At 32.3% G+C, this 18,711-nt stretch overlaps 1 protein-coding gene across 2 annotated transcripts in view; it reads right to left on the bottom strand.

Moving 5' to 3' along the window:
* Window positions 1-18,711, bottom strand: part of LOC149796570 (receptor-type tyrosine-protein phosphatase alpha-like) — an 89,618-nt gene that overhangs the window by 8,836 nt on the left and 62,071 nt on the right. The window contains exons 8-17 of one of the 2 annotated variants that reach the window (XM_089961269.1): window positions 17,834-17,974; window positions 17,252-17,375; window positions 13,852-13,875; window positions 8,537-8,661; window positions 7,910-8,034; window positions 6,189-6,270; window positions 3,512-3,603; window positions 2,680-2,716; window positions 1,879-1,976; window positions 662-781 (exon numbers count right to left, since the gene is read on the bottom strand). In XM_089961269.1, the coding sequence (XP_089817395.1) occupies window positions 662-781; window positions 1,879-1,976; window positions 2,680-2,716; window positions 3,512-3,603; window positions 6,189-6,270; window positions 7,910-8,034; window positions 8,537-8,661; window positions 13,852-13,875; window positions 17,252-17,375; window positions 17,834-17,974 (968 nt within the window). The remainder of the gene's footprint in view (window positions 1-661; window positions 782-1,878; window positions 1,977-2,679; window positions 2,717-3,511; window positions 3,604-6,188; window positions 6,271-7,909; window positions 8,035-8,536; window positions 8,662-13,851; window positions 13,876-17,251; window positions 17,376-17,833; window positions 17,975-18,711) is intronic. The other variant, XM_089961270.1, reaches the window with a different exon arrangement.

Below are 18,711 nucleotides of genomic sequence, written 5' to 3' on the forward strand. Positions count from 1 at the left end.
TATATATATATATATATATATATATATATATATATATATATATATATATATATATATATATATATATTTATGAAATTATTAGTTGTAAGTACATTATTATAAGTGCTTTATAAATAAGGTAACATATTTGTAATTTTAAGAGCAAAACACCAAATACTAAGTAAATATCAGAGAAAACTTGATACACCTGAAGCAATTTTGTGTCATCATAACATTGTCACTTCCATGTTTCACCAACAATATTATGCAAGAATTTAAGACGGAATCATGTAGCAATTCAATGTATAATATTTAATGCCAGTCTTGCATACCTTATCTGTACATCAGATTTGAGAAAATTATAAATATTTACATAGAAAGCAAGAGATTAGTTTACTCGCAAACAAACTTCAGATGTGAATGTTATTTGTCCTTTATGGTAAAAACGAAATAAACAAAGCACCGTTAAATGCTGACTAAGTATGGACTCGTTTACTGTTAGATTTATAGTCTGTCAAAAAAGAATCAAAAGAATTCGAAGTTGAATGTTCCATAAACACAGCTGTTTATTTTTTAAACTCTTATATATTAAATTATATTTTAATGCATATCCTTCTTAACAAACACTACAATGAACACAATTTATTTTACTAGTTCATCAGGACAAATGCATAAAATTTACCACAGTTAGTTGTAAGTCTCTTCTGACACAGTCAGCGAAAGATTCATTTCGTAGAATTTTAACCGTCACATCTCCGTACGTCTGTTCTTCCTTATCCGGCCAGTACTGGATACACTTCATCTAGACAACAAACATAATGTTCACTATTCTTTTGTTCTTAAACAGTATTGGTATAAATAGCTGGATATAGTTTTTGATGATCAATTATTCATTATTTGTCCTCACAGTATGAAACCAATATGTAGGATAATAGTATACACATGATCAAAAGAAACCCGCATCTCAAACCCTGATGGTATGTGAACTATCGAAATGTTGGATGCGTTTGATCAATTTGTCAATATGCGAAACCTTGCGATACTTAGAGCTTGCTTAATATTTGTTAATTTGGTTAATTTTTGTTGATACGTTGCGATAAATAAACAATTATTTGTCATATAATACAGAGTAGGACCTTCAAAAGAATATTGTTAAAAAAGAAAACGCAAATGATACGAGGGTGAGAATTTATTGTTTCGAAGTCCAGGTACATAAAATTAATATTTTATAATTAAAGTTTTACAAAAATCAGTAAAGACTGAAATCACGGATCTTCCATGTTTGAATTAAGCACTTCTAATTTCCGATGACGATCTATATAGTTCAAGTATTCTAGTTTTAGATATTCAAACACTTTAGTGCCTTTGCCGATTTAAAAGCATAGATCGTTCTAGGTATCAACATGAAGAAACATATCGCTTATTCTAAACCTTAATTGGAAAGATCAATTAGCTTGTACCTGGATTTTCTGTTACAAGTAGTATTACCGCTTAATTTATCTGGTTTAATAATGTGTGCCTATTATTACGCATTATCAATGCAAGCTTCTCCATATTTTGTGTCTAGAAGATCCAATCTAACATTGTCATCATAAACATTCTCGTCATTATCTGTCCACACAATTGCTGATATCTATATGCTATGTTCTCCTCAAAGTTGAAGAACCAATGTGGAACAAATCCAGAGGTGGAAGAAACTTAAAACCAATGTTGGATAACACAGCGATAGACATATATTCTGCGTCAGAATTTCCTTCTTTATAATAGCATAAGCGTATAAACCCAACCATCGCCACAGACACACCCATAGTTCCAGAAACTGGTTTCTACCATTGAAATGTCCATAATCACACATTCTTCTGCGGCATGTGAAAATTTATATTTATAATTTAGGCCAACCTTGCCCATTTCACTGAGATTTGTCAGCATGACGATGCATTCTGTCATTTCTTGCCATACCATCCACCAGAAATCTTCCACTGTTTTGTTTATAGGACCTGTGATTGTAATCAACTGAGATTAAATCATGCATGATCTTTAGATTTTGTATCTGTCATAATAAGTTTAGAAGATACTACGTGAGTGTTCAAACAAAGACGAATTAGGTACAGAATTCAGTATTTTCGTTTGTAAAATTTGGTAAATGATATTAAACCTATACTCAAAAATGAATTTTAAAATAAGAAAAAGTGTAAAAACATGTTCATCGCCTTATTTAATTCCACTTTTCATTCAAAACACCTAAAAGAATTGTGGTAATATGAGCCTCAAGTACATGGATGTGGTCATTTACTTAATTTAATGCAAATTGATGATAAACTGGAGATTAATTTTTGTCCTTTAAGAAATCATACAAAAAGGATGTGACATACAATGCCAGCAGGAAAATATTCACAACGATTGATCTATAATCTCAGTGCATCTATTTCATCGAAAATCAAAAGCCTATGTTATCTCCTTATCACCTTGAAAGAGTTATCATTTTGCAAAATAACGGTAACCATGTAATAATTTCCCTGAAATCGTACTATTATCACGTATTCTATTAAAGACAAAAACACTGAATGGTGTTCATTACAGTGCACGCAAATTCCAAACTACTATCCTTTTTTCAGTTCTGATATCTATTACGATATACTATTAATATTGAACAATAGTTTTCATGGATTGAACAACCATTTTACGAGAATGTGTACATACCTTGCGCAGCAATGTAGCACTTGCGGCCTTCAAACCCCTGTGAGAAAAGCAATATCTTAAACAACTGTATCTTAAACAACTGTATATGGTTTTACGGTGACTTCAATGTTTCATTAAATATATTTGTATTTTTAAAAGTTAAAAAATCCTTCTAGTTTCCTACCGTCATTATCTTATCATCCTTTGCACCAGATTGCGTGTATGCAAATTACATGACCACTCTGGTGGCTTAGTGATTAGAGCGTCCGCCTCGGATGGGGGAGGATGGCGGTTTGACCTCCGGCCGTGTTATACCAAAGACTAATAAAAAATAGTACTAACAGCTGCCTCGCTAGGCTCTCAGCATTAAGACTTTAGTGTTAGGACTAGTCGGCCAGGTGTCAGGATAATGTAACTTGGCGTGACATCATGCTAAATGTCTATGCATGATGCCCCAGTGCTAGACATCACTGTAAACTGTCACACTGCAGAAATTGTAGCGATGAGACTGAACAATTGTTAAACCTACCTTAAAAATCCAAATCACACACACACAGACACGCGAATACATCACCATTAGGTCATAATGATACATATGTGGTACACAAAAGTACCTAGTGCGTACTCGGTGTAATAAAAAACATTATAAGTGAGCTGACCTACTTAGTTCCTAATTTTATTCAGACTTTCCATATTATCCATTAAGATAATAAAATAAATTTCCTTTCACATGCTACACGTCGATATTCTCATCTGTTCCTGCTTGAGCTGATTATTATTATTATTATTAAATATTATTATTATTATTATTATTATTATTATTATTATTATTATTTCCATCTGTAACATATACCTTTATATGACTGGCGTTGATATAGTCTGAATCATTTTCATACTCCGAGTCCTGTGTCGAATCTCGTTTCAGAAGTACCCTATTGAAATCATCTGGAAAATAATATCTCTGAGTTCAAATTTATTTAGGAAAGTCAGTATCTCCAAAGCAAATGAAATAAATGAGAACAAACTGACACATGAATTTTCAAAATAGGACAATATATATATATATATATATATATATATATATATATATATATATAGAGAGAGAGAGAGAGAGAGAGAGAGAGAGAGAGAGAGAGAGAGAGAGAGAGAGAGAGAGAGAGAGAGAGAGACATAGATACATAGATAGATAGATAGATAGATGATCTCAAACGGGTAACGATTTAATTTTCAATTTATGAACCGAGTTGAAAAAATGTCCTTCTTTTGCGAGCCTTGGCGAGCAAACGATGGACATTATTGAACGAGTTTCATAAATTTATTATAAAATCATTACCATTTGAAATTCTTTTTATCACATAGTTTTATATCAGTAGAAATTGTTTGGATTGAAATAAGAATGAAAAATGTCTTTCATTCTGTCAGACGCTGTACCTTTCATTTGTTGTGCGTAAATATTAGTCCCAAACAAGTTTGAAATAGTAAAAGTATATTATACATTTTTGCTAACTATAAATCAAAGAACAAGCGTCCATCCAAATAAACAGAACATTTTACAAAAGACAAAACATTTGTCAACACAAAGTACTGATGCGTGTGACGTTACATAATTTGATGTGGTGCACAGTACTGGTTTGAGTTGGCCTATATACACAACACAGTGCCAGTGTTTACACTGAAATTCCACATCACAACTAAAAATTACATTGTTGCTACATTTTGTGAAAATAAGATTAATGGCTGCAGAAGTATACATATTTACTGTAATGTATTTGTGACCGGATATTTGCAGTATTTGATTTGGAACATTAGACTATACAGAGGGCGTGAACAAAATATATGTTTGAGTCGGACTTCCATCACATATTTACCGAGTAAATATGCTGTGGTTGTATAAAAGTTCTGTCAATTGGGGAGACCGGATTTTGTCTACGTTTTTTTGTGAACAAAGGTGAGTTTATTTACTGCAGTAAGTTCACATTTAAACCAAACTTGTATATAGGTTCGATTTCATCCTACAGATATACCTCTCTCCATCCCCAAACCCACCCTCGCTATTGTTATTATTCTTGTCTTTGGGGTTTTTGCAATTTATCATGTTGTGGTATGTTATACGTGACATAACGAACTATTGTGACAGTAAATTGGCAATATTGAAACAGAATAGACCATTTTCCCACAATTCCCTTTCACGAGTAAAATCAAAAAAATGGCGGCCAAAATGTTCAATGAAAATAAAATATTCCAGAAGGTGGGGTATAAACGGTTTCCCAAGACCGTAGCCAATCAATAAAGAAAATACTGCACAATTATTTCGTGGGCTTATTTGAACAAATCAGAATCACATAAAGTCATATGTTCACATACTATAATATCAAAAATATGAAACTGTACACACTGTAATCAAAGTGTGCCGACTATGTGATACATATATACATACATATATACGTACATACATATATATATACATACATATATACATACATACATACATATATAGTCCAAAATCAAGTTCACTGTGTCAGTTACCAGTGACATTTATTTACAAACAATATAATAGACGGCTGAAATTTTCTCTATTACTTTGGATTAAATATTCAGATCATTGTAATGTTACGCATTTTTATAGTCTTCATTCTGACCCTATACATTTCTAGAATGAAAAACTTCATTAATTGACAGTATTTTGTGAAAATGGAAGTTGCAGCCTAGGTCCAAAAAGGGTATACAATCTTGTCTACCTAAAACATGACTCAATCCTGCTATAATATCTGAAGCAGAATCATTCTTGTTGTGTTCAGATTTGATTTCAATCATTTTATTTGACTTATTCAAATTATTATTCACTGGAATAAGAATGTGCTCAATAAAATTCTTGGATTGTAACATTACTTTTGAATGATAGTGAATTCTGATAAGAACGTTTTGTATCATATTATTGGGACACATCAAAAGACTTAGCAAATCATCAAGCTCCCTTCCATAGACACATTATCACATTCAATATTGCAGCTTATTAAGAATGCCATCAGATTTTAACTGGAACTTCATACAGTTGAACTAGTGATATAAGGTTTAGTACAATTTCGGGTTTAATTATTAATACTGAAAGTTTCACCTAGTATGCTAGGGCAATAAATTATTTGTTTAATTTTGCAAAATTGTTGGTCTTCGCTCTTTTGTGTAACTGAGTTTAAGACCACAGAGTCCTAACAGTATATATATATATATATATATATATATATATATATATATATATATATATATATATATATATATATATATATATATATATATATATATATATATATATATATATATATATATATATATATATATATATATATATATATATATATATATGTGTGTGTGTGTGTGTGTGTGTGTGTGTTGTAACATTCTCGTTGGATTGCAGTTCGCGTCTGTATCAATTAGTTAAGAATGTCAAATACTATTATTTACGCAAGACAAATGTGAGGTACTAATAACAAAAATTACCGAAGAACCTGACTAATGCAAAGGAGGTTTCTTACATGGATACATTGATTTGTATCGGTTCTTTGAAGGATTGGCCAGGGCTGCATCGTGCGCCTTCGTCAACCCTTGACTGAATTCCTGTCATAAATAAATATTTTTAACATGTTAATCTCAATTTTTTCTTTCCATATCGAATGTGAAACATGTCTATATTGCATAACCAGGACTTAGCTAAATACAATCTTTTCATCAGATTAAATTTAGGTAAAGTACTCTGAGGTGTTTATTAAATATGTAATGGAATTCTCATTTAGTATTCAGTGTGTGCGTTTTAATGCAGGACGCAGGCACGGTAGACTGTCATTTGAGTAGTTTTCTTTCCAATCCATCTTCAGTTTTAGATGAACTGAATTGACCGTTTATAAATGTAAGGATGCTGTGATATATATTTCAACTTTAGCTTTCTGGAGAAAATATTGTGAAAGTTCCCTAAATGGAGTTTAACTGGTGAAATATTTGTGTTCAATTAGTGGAAAAGACCTACTTTGATATGGAATTGAAATACGTCTTCCTCTCACGTGATGACACATATTTTACAATTTATCAAATTCGTTCAGTCCTCTGAAGATAAACCACAAATGTTATCGTTTTTATGTAGTGCTTTGTCTTTAAAAATCTATGGAAAAACTACGGAGTTGCACATAGATCAAATGCAACAACAATGTGACATGTACCTATGTAGTCGATGAGTACTATCATCATCCGGCTGCATATGCTAATATTAAACGGAGAGTTGGTGTATACCTTTGAGATATGGTCGCTATATTTGCTCTGTTCTATTTTGTTCTTTGGAGAGAAAACAACTTTCCAAATCAGAATCAATTAATTATTTTATCCCAACGAATATTTTCTTTCTTTTGGCAATAAATGGTTACTTGTCAAAGTTCTAAGTATATCCCTTTCTGCATGTTAATGGTATTATTCATGATATCAAATTGTAACAAATTACGTATTCGATAATTCTGTGAAGATGTAAGTCAATCTGTGTTTCTGGCCGAAACGTATACAAATAAGCATGTTATTTGTATTAAGTTAATGGAGGATATCGCACGAGCGACCATTGTCCAGCCCATGTTATTTGTATTCAATATATGTAAGATATTACACTAGTGCCTATTGTCTAGCCCAAGTTTGTTAGAGTAGAAGCAAAGCTATCACTTATTACTTGAACAAAATGTTTCATTTGACATATTTTTAACACATTTGCTATGACTCATGATTAATATAAGCCAATTCATTGTGTTAGGCATGCTATTTTGCTCCTTATACTAAGGTCAAGGTCATCGACATAGAAAATGTGCATAAAATCTTGCTTACAGTCCTTTTTATTTGCCTTTATTTTTAATCCTCTTGTTGAACTTTGCTAAACCTTTATGATCAGTAGAGATGAAGCTAAGACAATTCATTCAACCAAATGGTCGTAATTCTTTGACCTCGGGGTTAAGTCTGTGCTTTTTACTTCAATGCTTGGATTGTGGGATCCACAGCCTGGCCCTGACTGTTTTGTATCGAGTACAAAATATGTATTACAGGATCGCAATTAGTGATTTGCGTTGACATTGAGGTACATTCGAGTACATCTTAAACGTAACGTTTGTGCATAAATTTTAATTAGTGAAATACAAAAAAAAAATTAAATTACATGAAGAAAAAGAATTTTGTCGGTGACGTCAGGCAGTAAAGTCTTCTTTCTATTCATTCAAAACTTGTTACTTACTTGGAACTCTGTCTCAAATTCTTCTTTGTTTGCTTTCTTCTTCATAACGTGACACCAAAAGGAGAGAACTGGTATACTCTGAGCCATCAGCAGTGTCTTTTTCTCTGTATTTTGGTATATACTATCTAAAAATCGAACATTGTTTTGTTTCTAGCAGCTTTCTTTAAGGCGCTTTTTTGACACAAAACGAGACGAAAAGTTGAGTTAAAATTATGACGAAAGAATTTCTTCTGGTAATAAAGTATGTCATATCGAAATGCTCTTATTGTGTGTACTTTAAAGTTTTTATGAATGTGGTCTTTCAGTATTTATCTTTATGTACATTTTAATATTGTGAACGTATGATAAAGCAATGCTAGTAGGTTTCTTTTTTCGACAAAACAAATTGCAACCAATAATCTGTATGTGAAAATGATAGGACGGATTCAAAAATCTACGAATTTATCCACCGATAAAAATATGAATTGTTCCAAAAACATTTAAACCCATACCTACGAAAATAAATGATTTCAAAGAATCCGTTTTATGTATCATTTTAAAAAGTCAACACGGAAACGATTTAGGAAAAGCAATATTGGACAAGCTGCTTGCAACCAATATTTATAGAACTAACGATTACAAATTTACCTTTGGGGAAAGATTTATCTTCGATCTCTTGTGGTTTTCGAACACTGCTTTCTCCGTCCTGGATCACTTGGTGGAACACTTTTTGCTCCTGATTCGGCACAGAGGGAACTTCCTTGTTAAGGTTGCTATCACAATCAACCAAAATACGAGTTTTTCAAAATTATTTGACAATGTTAGCAGATGTATTGATAATATTTCTCAATTCCTTCTAACATCTCCACAGATATAACAATTACAAATCAAATCAATACAGGTATATCACTTTTAAAAATCCCAAATAATTATCATGCAAAATATCGTAAGATATCTACTCCAGTATGCTATGAATATCTATATTGTGTATTTATATTTTATCCACATTTGTATATTTTTACCATCATTTATCAACAACATATTGCATAGTTAATTTGTTTCTATAATTGTACGATATATTCTAAGATCATGTGTAATCTATAAATAGGTTATTTGCTTGGATTTCAGTTCTAGATATGCTTCGATTATGAAAACGAAACTGTTTACAGTTTATGGTAATTTTCCATTGAGATGATGAGTTACTGACGTAGGTCACGTGGGGTTTAATTGTCACATGCAACGTGGGCATGTATTGCCTCATATATCAGGTAGAGAAGTATTGTGTCATAGATTAAGTAGAGATGTATTGCAACATAGAGACATGGGATGAATATAGTTAGTGAAAGTGAACAATTATTCATTCATATTACTACTTAAGTTCCTGTTTTATTTTCACTCTGCAGAGGTATATACTGTTGTGTTTAGATGAGAGAAATCGTTTGTTTAAATTATTTATTGAAGTACAAATTGTGCATGTGACTATTGGGACAAAACACCTTTTAGGATCATTGTGAGATATTTTGGATTACATCGCTGTGATACAGCTTCCTCTGAAATATTTTAAGGATATTCATATCTCTAATTGTGCCCAAATTTTGCTGTTACGACCATACGATTTTAAACTAAGCTAGAGAAAAGGTGAAACTTATAAGTTGAGTAAAATTAAATAAATTCAATTCTCTAAATTTTAACATGAAAATTTAAGAGCAACTTACAGTATTGTGAATGAAATCCAAAATAATTTTTAAACTGTTATCACATGTTCACAATAATAGCTCTTTTAAATGAATTCCGGGTCTTGAATGTGTTGATTATCAATAACCGTGAATGTGCCGATGTACCAACAGTCTTGCCAAATTATTTTTTAAATGTAAATTTACTTTGTTTCGGAATTTCATTATCTGTGGTAAAGATTTAATCTGTTGCGTTTACGAACACTTTAGTGAACAAACACGCATTCACAATGTCAACTAATGTAATGATTTTGTCTCAAATCCGGCCAAGAAAGGAGTAGAGCCTTCGAAAAAGAACGAGCTGGTTCAGATTGCGAAAAAAGGCATATTGCGGAAGTAGAAACATCTTCGGTAAAGAAGAAAAAGATATTTTGGCCCACTACCTCGTTGAAAAGAATTTGATATTTAAAATTGCTTTGGATTTGATAGTAAGCCTCTACCTGTCTCTCGTGGGAAACTAAAATAATGCAGTTAAGAAACCAGACGGAGTCCAAGTCAAAAAAGCTTCAGGAAAAAATGATCAAAAGATAGACAGGCAAATGCAAATTCAAAAGGAGAAAGGACAAAGAGAAATGAAATGAAGAAAGAAGGCAGATAAAGACCAGAGAGGCAAATGCAAATTTAAACACATAGAGACAAAAGGCCAATGCAAAGAAAACAAGGAGAAAAACAACAAACTTTAGAGAGGGGAAAAAGGTTAGGAAGATAGAAGAGAGACAAATATAGATGAAGAGAGAAAGAGAAAAAAAAGAAAGGGTAATGTAATTTAGATCATAAGAATTAGAACTGGCAGTGAAAAGCATTCTCTTCCCCACCCGTGCCTTTCTATAGAAAATTAGCTTTTATATTACAGTACATATTAGGTTTATACAAACCTTTTGGTTTAAAGAAGTAGATCAATATTTCATCATTTTTAGAAATTTCCTGAACATCTGCAATAGCCAAGACAGCTATTTCCTAAGTGTATTGTTACGTCTTGGGGTTTCAACTTAATAATAATAAGATTAGGTAAAATCCAAACAAGCAATCGAGTTTTTCCAAAATATAAATGTATTTAAATAAAATATAAAATCAAATAAAGTGAACGTATTAAATATGATTTACAGTGAATTATTTCCTAGTAGGTAATCCTAAAAACTTTTAATTGTACCATCAAGTTCTTACTAATCAGAAAACTGTTCCAAGGTATTCCGAACGTAGCTCCCAAAGAGCTTGTATGCTACCGTGATAACACCACTAACTTTAGCAGAATTATTGATACAAATGTCTTTAATTTCAATGTAATCTCGTGAACGAGGAGATGATAATTGTAAAAAATATTCAAGTCTTGGAATATAATCACATAATCCAAAAGTAATGACTGTTAAAATTAATGATTATCCACTCCACTAAATCCAGTTAAAATATAAATGTCAATCACTATCTTCTTTTCGATGTGTCTTAGGATAGCAAGGGTAACTGCACAAGAATAAAACAAACAGAGCGTAAGGTCAGTATAGAGTGTGTTATTTATATTTAATTTGCGTCGTTTGTTATTTGTTTTAAATTTCATTATATGTTATTCAATGCAACATTGTATGTTGGACTTAGCATTGTCAAAAATAAGATTTTCTACTTGACTTAGATTATTGTTTTTAATATTCTGTAAACAACTTGTGTCTGTAATTCTACGATTATTTTGGAATTTATTTCGCAAAAGCGTAAGTTCGTGTTAACACTTTCACTTTCCATTGTAGCAAAAACAAAATTTGCTACATTTTACGAAGTTTGTTGCTTTTCACTCTTTTCTGTTGCTTATTTTACCAGCATCAACTCGTAACAAGTGTCACATTACGTCTTAAATAAAGAATCTCTGATTCACATTACTTCAAAGAAGAATTTGAATGGTATCCATTTCCGTTTCGTCAACACAGACGAAGAGTCCTGTTCCGAACTTCAAATCTTATTGAACGAATCAAATGCTAACGCAAGCGTGTTTGTTCTCCACATGGTTCTTGCAATTTGAATAACACGGTTTGTTTTACGTGGCCCCAATCATGCTCGCGCCATTCCTGGCATGCTTAGTTATTGGTTTCACCTTAGCGAACAACCTTGTCATGAATGAGACTCTTGTTGCAAAGTATACAAGTACTTTTACTTTAATATTAAGAACTGAATTAAACTATTTAAAACAGAACTGTCAGACTACAATACAAATTATTTTAAGAAGTGAAAAGATGATATATAATGCCGTAACAGTATTTATTGGCACCGCCCGTGAATCTACACATCATGGTCGGCACAATGAGGTGATGATTATGGTATATCTCAGGGATTATATTAAAGGCATATGAGTTGGTACCTAAAGCATATTGATGAAGATTCATGAATTGTAGAAGAGAACCTAGACAAACCCATATCGAATTTCCAAAGGAACAACTGGTATCATAGGTGATTCTCTACAATAAGCCTCGGGAAGCCTACATTAGTAGAAGACTTTAAATATTGCGTTTTTTGTTATGTCGAAACCTTCCTTGATGAGCAAAATGTAACAAATTTAAAGAGTGCTGCTCAGACAGCTGACTAATATCCTTTGACTCATCAAAAATTCATTTGTCAATAAATCTTCATTTCAGCAATAGAAAATCATGTTAGTCTCATACGACCACTTCCAAAATCTCAATCTCAAACATATAGGACTCAAAACTCCTGATAAGACTGAGCAGAATCATAATTTCATCATATGTGTACTTATTGTAAGAAGAAAGGACAAGCTATTTATGATTGATTCAAGTTAACAAATAAACAAGAGAATAAAGACAGAGTTATTCCAAATGATCTTATTTCAAATAGGTCAAGCCCATGGACATGTAATTGAAAGTAATACATTTGTGGCGATCAAACAATCCTCAGTCTGATTTTATCATAGAGAATTATGAACCAGTCATGTCGAAATGTTCCGTATTACATATTGATGATTATATCAACTCTATCACTATTAAAATATTAAGGGACACTGGAGCTTCTACGAGCTTTATATTATAATGTATTTTTCCACTCCCTTTTTCGTATTAAATGAGTTCGTATTCAGAGAGTAGAGTGCGAATTTGTTAATATTCCTCTCCATTATGTTCATTTGGCATCCAACTCGGCCTTATGAACTCTGGCAGCGGAAAGAGTGACGTATTTACCCATCGATAGAATTAATTTATTACAAGGCAATGACCTAGCTGGAGATATGATTATAGTTAAACTACTTGTAACTGCCAAATCTTGTTTGGATCAGAAAGTTGATGATTTATAAAAAGAACACAATCATTTATACGCTTCTTATGCAGTTGCTAGGGCTATGGCAAAAGGAGATCATGAGAATGGTGTTAATCACACATTTAATGGCCAGTCTTTTGGATTACTCACGGTAGTCAACTTTCTATTACTCAATCGCTTAGTTCTAACCAGAATGACTCGTTGTCGAACAGGAACAATGTCCTGAGAACTCAAATTCGTTTCTAAGGGCTATTAGCGAAACTGGAGCCAGAAAGTACTGGTTGTAAATATGTTGTGAAACAGGGGATCATAATGAGAAATAGAAACCATCTGAAGTGCTCGCTTATAACGCGTAATAAGTGAGGTATTATAGTTTTGTTCCAAAGTCATAATGATAGGCCATTTAGGAGATCCACGAGGCTTATCACAAGACCTAGAAACCATTTTTTACGGGCCGACAATTAAAGGTAAGTCTTCTAAATACTGGAAATCTTGTCTCAGTTGTCAAATGGTAGAAAAACAAAATCAGGAGATACCTAAGGTTCATCTGTACCTCTTCTTGCATTTGACGAACCATGTGACATAATAATACATGACTGTGCCTGACCTTTTCCTAAGACCATGTCAGGAAATCAATACTTGTTCAGAAATAATGTGCGCATCCCTCCTATATCCCAGAGGCAATACCATTCAGGAATATTAAAACTAAAATCGTAGTAAACTTTGATAAGTGTTTTACACGTTTTGACCATTTCAAATCAATCCGGTCTGATCAAGGGTGGAATTTAAATTTTATACATCGATTAGGCATCCACCAGTTCAAATATTCTTCCTACCTTCCTAATGGTCAAGGGACTTTATAAAGATTTCATCAGAACTTTGATGAACATGATTCGGGCATATTCCTATGATACAGGAAAAGATTGAGATGAGTTTGTTCATTTGCCGTTCTTAGCTGTTTCGAAATCATTCAAGAATAATTACCTTTTATTCCTTTTGCGGAGAGCACTGAAGTTGTTAAAAGAGAAACTTCTTTTAATTGAAAATTCAGAAATATTTTTACTATGTTTCTGATATCTAATACGAGCTGTCAAAGGATTTTGAAGTGGAAGTAATCTTCACTCTACTATATATATATATATATATATATATATATATATATATATATATATATATATATATATATATATATATATATATATATATATATATATATATATATATATATATACGCGAACACACAAGAGATATTAACTAAACTGAAGCAATATCATGGTAATATTTATAAGGACGAAATTAAGTCTGTATATAATCTAATGAATGACAACAGTATAGTGATTAAAAAGGATGATAAGTCAAACACTAGTATTATTGTGAATCAAGATGATCATGTTAAAGAAGTTGAACGTCAGTTAGAAATTAAATAAAAAATTTCAACATGCATTAATGAGATCGCTAAAAAATAATAATTATGTATGTGAGGAATTTGATACGTTCCCTCTTAACATACGTACACCTCAATTCTACATATTACCCAAAAGTCATAAAAATCCTGACCATCATGTACCTTTACATTTTCAAGGACGACCCATTATATAAGGTTGCAATTTGTATACTGAAAAGCTATCCAAATTTATTGATAGTGTTTTACAACCTTAAGTGAAATCACTTCCTTTATACATTAAAGATACAACTACTTTCATTAAAAAGTTGCAGTATATTCCACATCTATCTGATAATTTTAATCCTGGTATCATTAGATGTAACATCACTATATACCAACATTCCGCATGCAGATGGTATTGAAGCGTGCAAATATTTTTTTTGATAACAATCGTAATAATAGCATACTATCTAGCGAAGATATTTGTAAAATAATAAAAACTTATCTTGGAAAATGATTAATTTCAATTTAATAATACGAATTACATACAGATAATGGGTATTAATTTGGCTCATATATACTCTTCCAATTCATGTGTGAATTAGAAAAGGATTTTATTTTAAAACGAAAAGTTTAATCCATCTCTTTGGTTCAGATTTTTAGATGAATAATTATAATCTGGAAGCATTCAACTGAAGAACTAAATAAATGATTGATCGACAAATTCATTTTCACCCGACGATTAAATTTATTTATACTGAATCTAGTACGCACGTTTCATTTTTAGATGTAAATGTAATAAAAAATATTGATAACACTATCTCTACAAATTTTATTGAAATGCATCTAATGATTTGAAGAGCAGAGCAAAAGGGACAGATAGCATTTATTTTTCGTTAGGTACAGAAGCGGAGTTAATCAAATGGAAAAGTTAAAAAATTGCAAATTTTTTAAACTTAATAAGTTATTAAGTTGAAGACAAACAACAATAAATAAAGCCTTAACCATGTGGCTATATCTCAGAATTACTATTTATGATCCTTGAGGCGACTTCTCCAGACGAAGAGGGGCGACTTCTCCGAACCGTTTTGAAATTTGTAAATATATATAATAGTCGAGTCGATATCGTCAGAAGCAGCTTGTCGGAGGAAAATGGCGGACGTAAACAGTGTCTGAAGGTGTGTATAATAACGCTCGCTGATTGGTCAATTGAGCAGAATGATTGACAACTGGCGATACATCAATTTAAAAGAATGTACGTTTTATAAATTATATCATTAATACTCCTTGGAGGAGGAACCAGAAACAACTTTGCCACATAAATAATTTAAAGGAGTGTGTTGATAGCAGTGTTAATCTTTAAACCATTGTAGTTGTATCTGTCTCAGAAAAGGGGCCCCGAGTGGTCGAGTGGTCTAAAGCTCTCACCGTTCCGGATCACTGCCATCTCACCTCTGTCTGCGTGGGTTCGAGTCCAAGGCTCGGCTACCGTGGGTACGTGGGAAAGCATGCCAGTAGCTTTTCGTGGGTAGGTGGTTCTTCTTCACTGTGTTTTCCAGTGTTCTTCCTCCACCAGTTATACTGACAGCCATGTATGGCCTATCTTGTGCTGAAAAATGGCGTTAAACCCTAGAACAACAACAAGAACGACTGTCTCAGAAAGTGAGAATTAAAACAATGGAAAGCAATCTGTCTTCAGTGACTTTTGCGTAGCCAATCTTCGGAATTCATATATATTAAACAATCGAGACATAATCATCTGCATTTTCAGCCACAAAAGGAGTGAATTAAAACATCTGTGATGTGAATATTGGCACGTGTTTCCAATGTTCTTATACGAACAAAGAAAATCTACCACTGACGTTGAAATTGAAGAATTTATACCAGTGAAGCAGCATCATTACTGAATTAATCCTCCCAAGTAAAAATATTTGGAAAAAAGAAACTCAATACGTGCTAGAGAGTGTTTGAACCAAACAAAAGTAACTGAAATTTGCCCTGTATTCTTGTGATGAAACAGGATAATAATTTCTGCATGTTTACTCATTTTAAAAGTGAACAGTGTCACCGAAACGGGTTCATTTCCCTCACCAAGAATCAGGGACTGCACTGACAAATGCAAACTATGTCAAAAGCATGACCTTTTCAAAGGATTTTTAAACGTTCCACTCACGGAAAGATTTACATGAATTTAGGCATTTGAAAATCCATATGGACTTTATCAATATAAAGTGATGCCGCATGATAAGAAAAGTTCTCCGTCAACATTCCAGCGTATAATGAACATTATATCATCTGGTCCTTATCATTGTGATACGTCTATCAATGACGTCACCATCTACAACAACACCAGGACAGATCATTGGAAAACCATTCGAATTTCCTTGATCAATTCAGTTTCATACGAATTTGACAATTGTTTCAAATGAAAGTCCGTTTTCACATGCTTGTGTTATATTTAGACCATATTATAGGACATGGTGAAATGAACCTGTAAAAGTTAATTTCAGTGCTGTCTCTGAATTCCTAGTGCCCTTCAGTTAAATGTATGTATCTAGTGCGTTTTTTATGTATGGCTGAATATTATAGAATATGTTTCCCATATGTTTCCATCACTGCTGATTTTATTGAGTAAGTTTCATTTGTCTGACAATTAACTAGAGGAGTTCGCTAAATTAAAAGCCATACTTAAGAGTGCGCCAGTTCATTCAGATCAACATTGCAACCAATCATTTAAAATATATGTTGATGTAAGTGAACTAGGGCTTGCATTCAGAACACTCTATTCTTTTGGATGAATGACAGAACTTTATTGATTATTAGCGATCTATTTTCACAATACTGTAATTTCCTACTAAATTTTCAACTTGCAACTTACAAAATAAAATTATCTTTAACATTTTAAAAAATGTATTTTTCTGTTGCTTAGTTAAAAACATAGAGTCCTAGCACGTATGCAAGATGTATTTTTTCATATTGACACATTACTTAAATTATTACCTTCGTCTTCTCCTCACTCTCAAAACGACAAGGACGATGATTAAAACTATGATCACGATGACAACAGGAACAACAACACCGATTATGATACCATTGTCTGACGGAGAGGGTGACATACTTATTTCTGAATAAAATGAAAATTTCTGAATAAAGCAATTTAAATTTGCGTCAGCGTATAACATACTTCAAGAAAATATTATTTCTGTGACAAATATATTATAAATATTGTTATTTGGGAAAATTAAACACTGTTTTGTATAACCACTCAAATAATACCCTGTGGAATTATCGTAACATATATCACCTACATCGCCACTGAAAATGTAACCAACAGTGTCTAGATATATGTAACCTAGATCGCTATGACACATATACTTAATCGCCATGATATATATATTGTACAACATATATAAACTATATCGCTATGACATATATCAGACCTACGAAACACGCTGTAATAACAGTAATCCACATGGAAAGATGTCACTGACGATTTGGAGATGAATTACGTATTACAGAATTTTTGACATTTGGTCAGTGAATGGAAAATGTTAAAATCAGTTTCAATGTGACATGGCATACCTTGTGTACATTTCTCATCTTTCCATCCATCTTGACAGCCATATATGCACGTTCCGTTTATGGTTGAACAACTTTGAGCGCCGTACATACACTTACCACAGGTTTCATTGCATCCATAGCCATACGTCCCTTTTTCGCATTCTAAGAAAATGAACAGCAAATGGCGTTATAAAATCTATCGCATCTTATGGGTTCCTTTTTTAATTTTGCTATTATTACCCTCTGGTCTTCAAATAAGTAATATAAAAGAGCGAGAAGTAACAAGCGTTGTAAGCTTCAACACATCATTTATTTCCCTAGAATACAGAGTGAAAATAAAAAAAAAGAAACTTACAGTATTGCGAACTAAATCCTACATAATCTTAGAATTACAAAACAAAGTCTAATTATTAATGATCTTTAGTGGAAATCCAAATTAAATCCAACGCTGGAAGTGTTATGTGACTGTTGTGGCCCATGAAGTGTAGATGTGCCAACAGGTTTTGTTGTATCAAAATAATACAATCCAAGACTATATCCTCATTTGAAATTTGCTTTAGAGTCCAGTCTCTATTGGCAGGAATGCTATTGTCGAGCATTTTTTTTCTTCCAGGGAGCAATAGTTTGAATTAAAGGAATTCCATCCCAAATGCATCACTGAGTACAGCAGTAATACAGCCGATTCTATTAAGATCTTATAGCAAGAATAATTAATGTTAGAAAAACAATATTACATAGTCCTCTTCTTGACCTCGGGTTAGAGGTATTATTATTTATATTTCCTGATGCGAAGTTTCCTTCTGGAACGTTCCAAATGTTCCAAGATGAAATCTTAGTTATAATTAGAATTCCATTTCTAAAATTATTATATAAAAAGTAATAAACAACGGGTAAAACCT

This window comes from Sinohyriopsis cumingii, chromosome 6 (assembly GCF_028554795.1).
Source record: "Sinohyriopsis cumingii isolate HCF-2022 chromosome 6, ASM2855479v2, whole genome shotgun sequence".
Taxonomy (NCBI): domain Eukaryota; kingdom Metazoa; phylum Mollusca; class Bivalvia; order Unionida; family Unionidae; genus Sinohyriopsis; species Sinohyriopsis cumingii.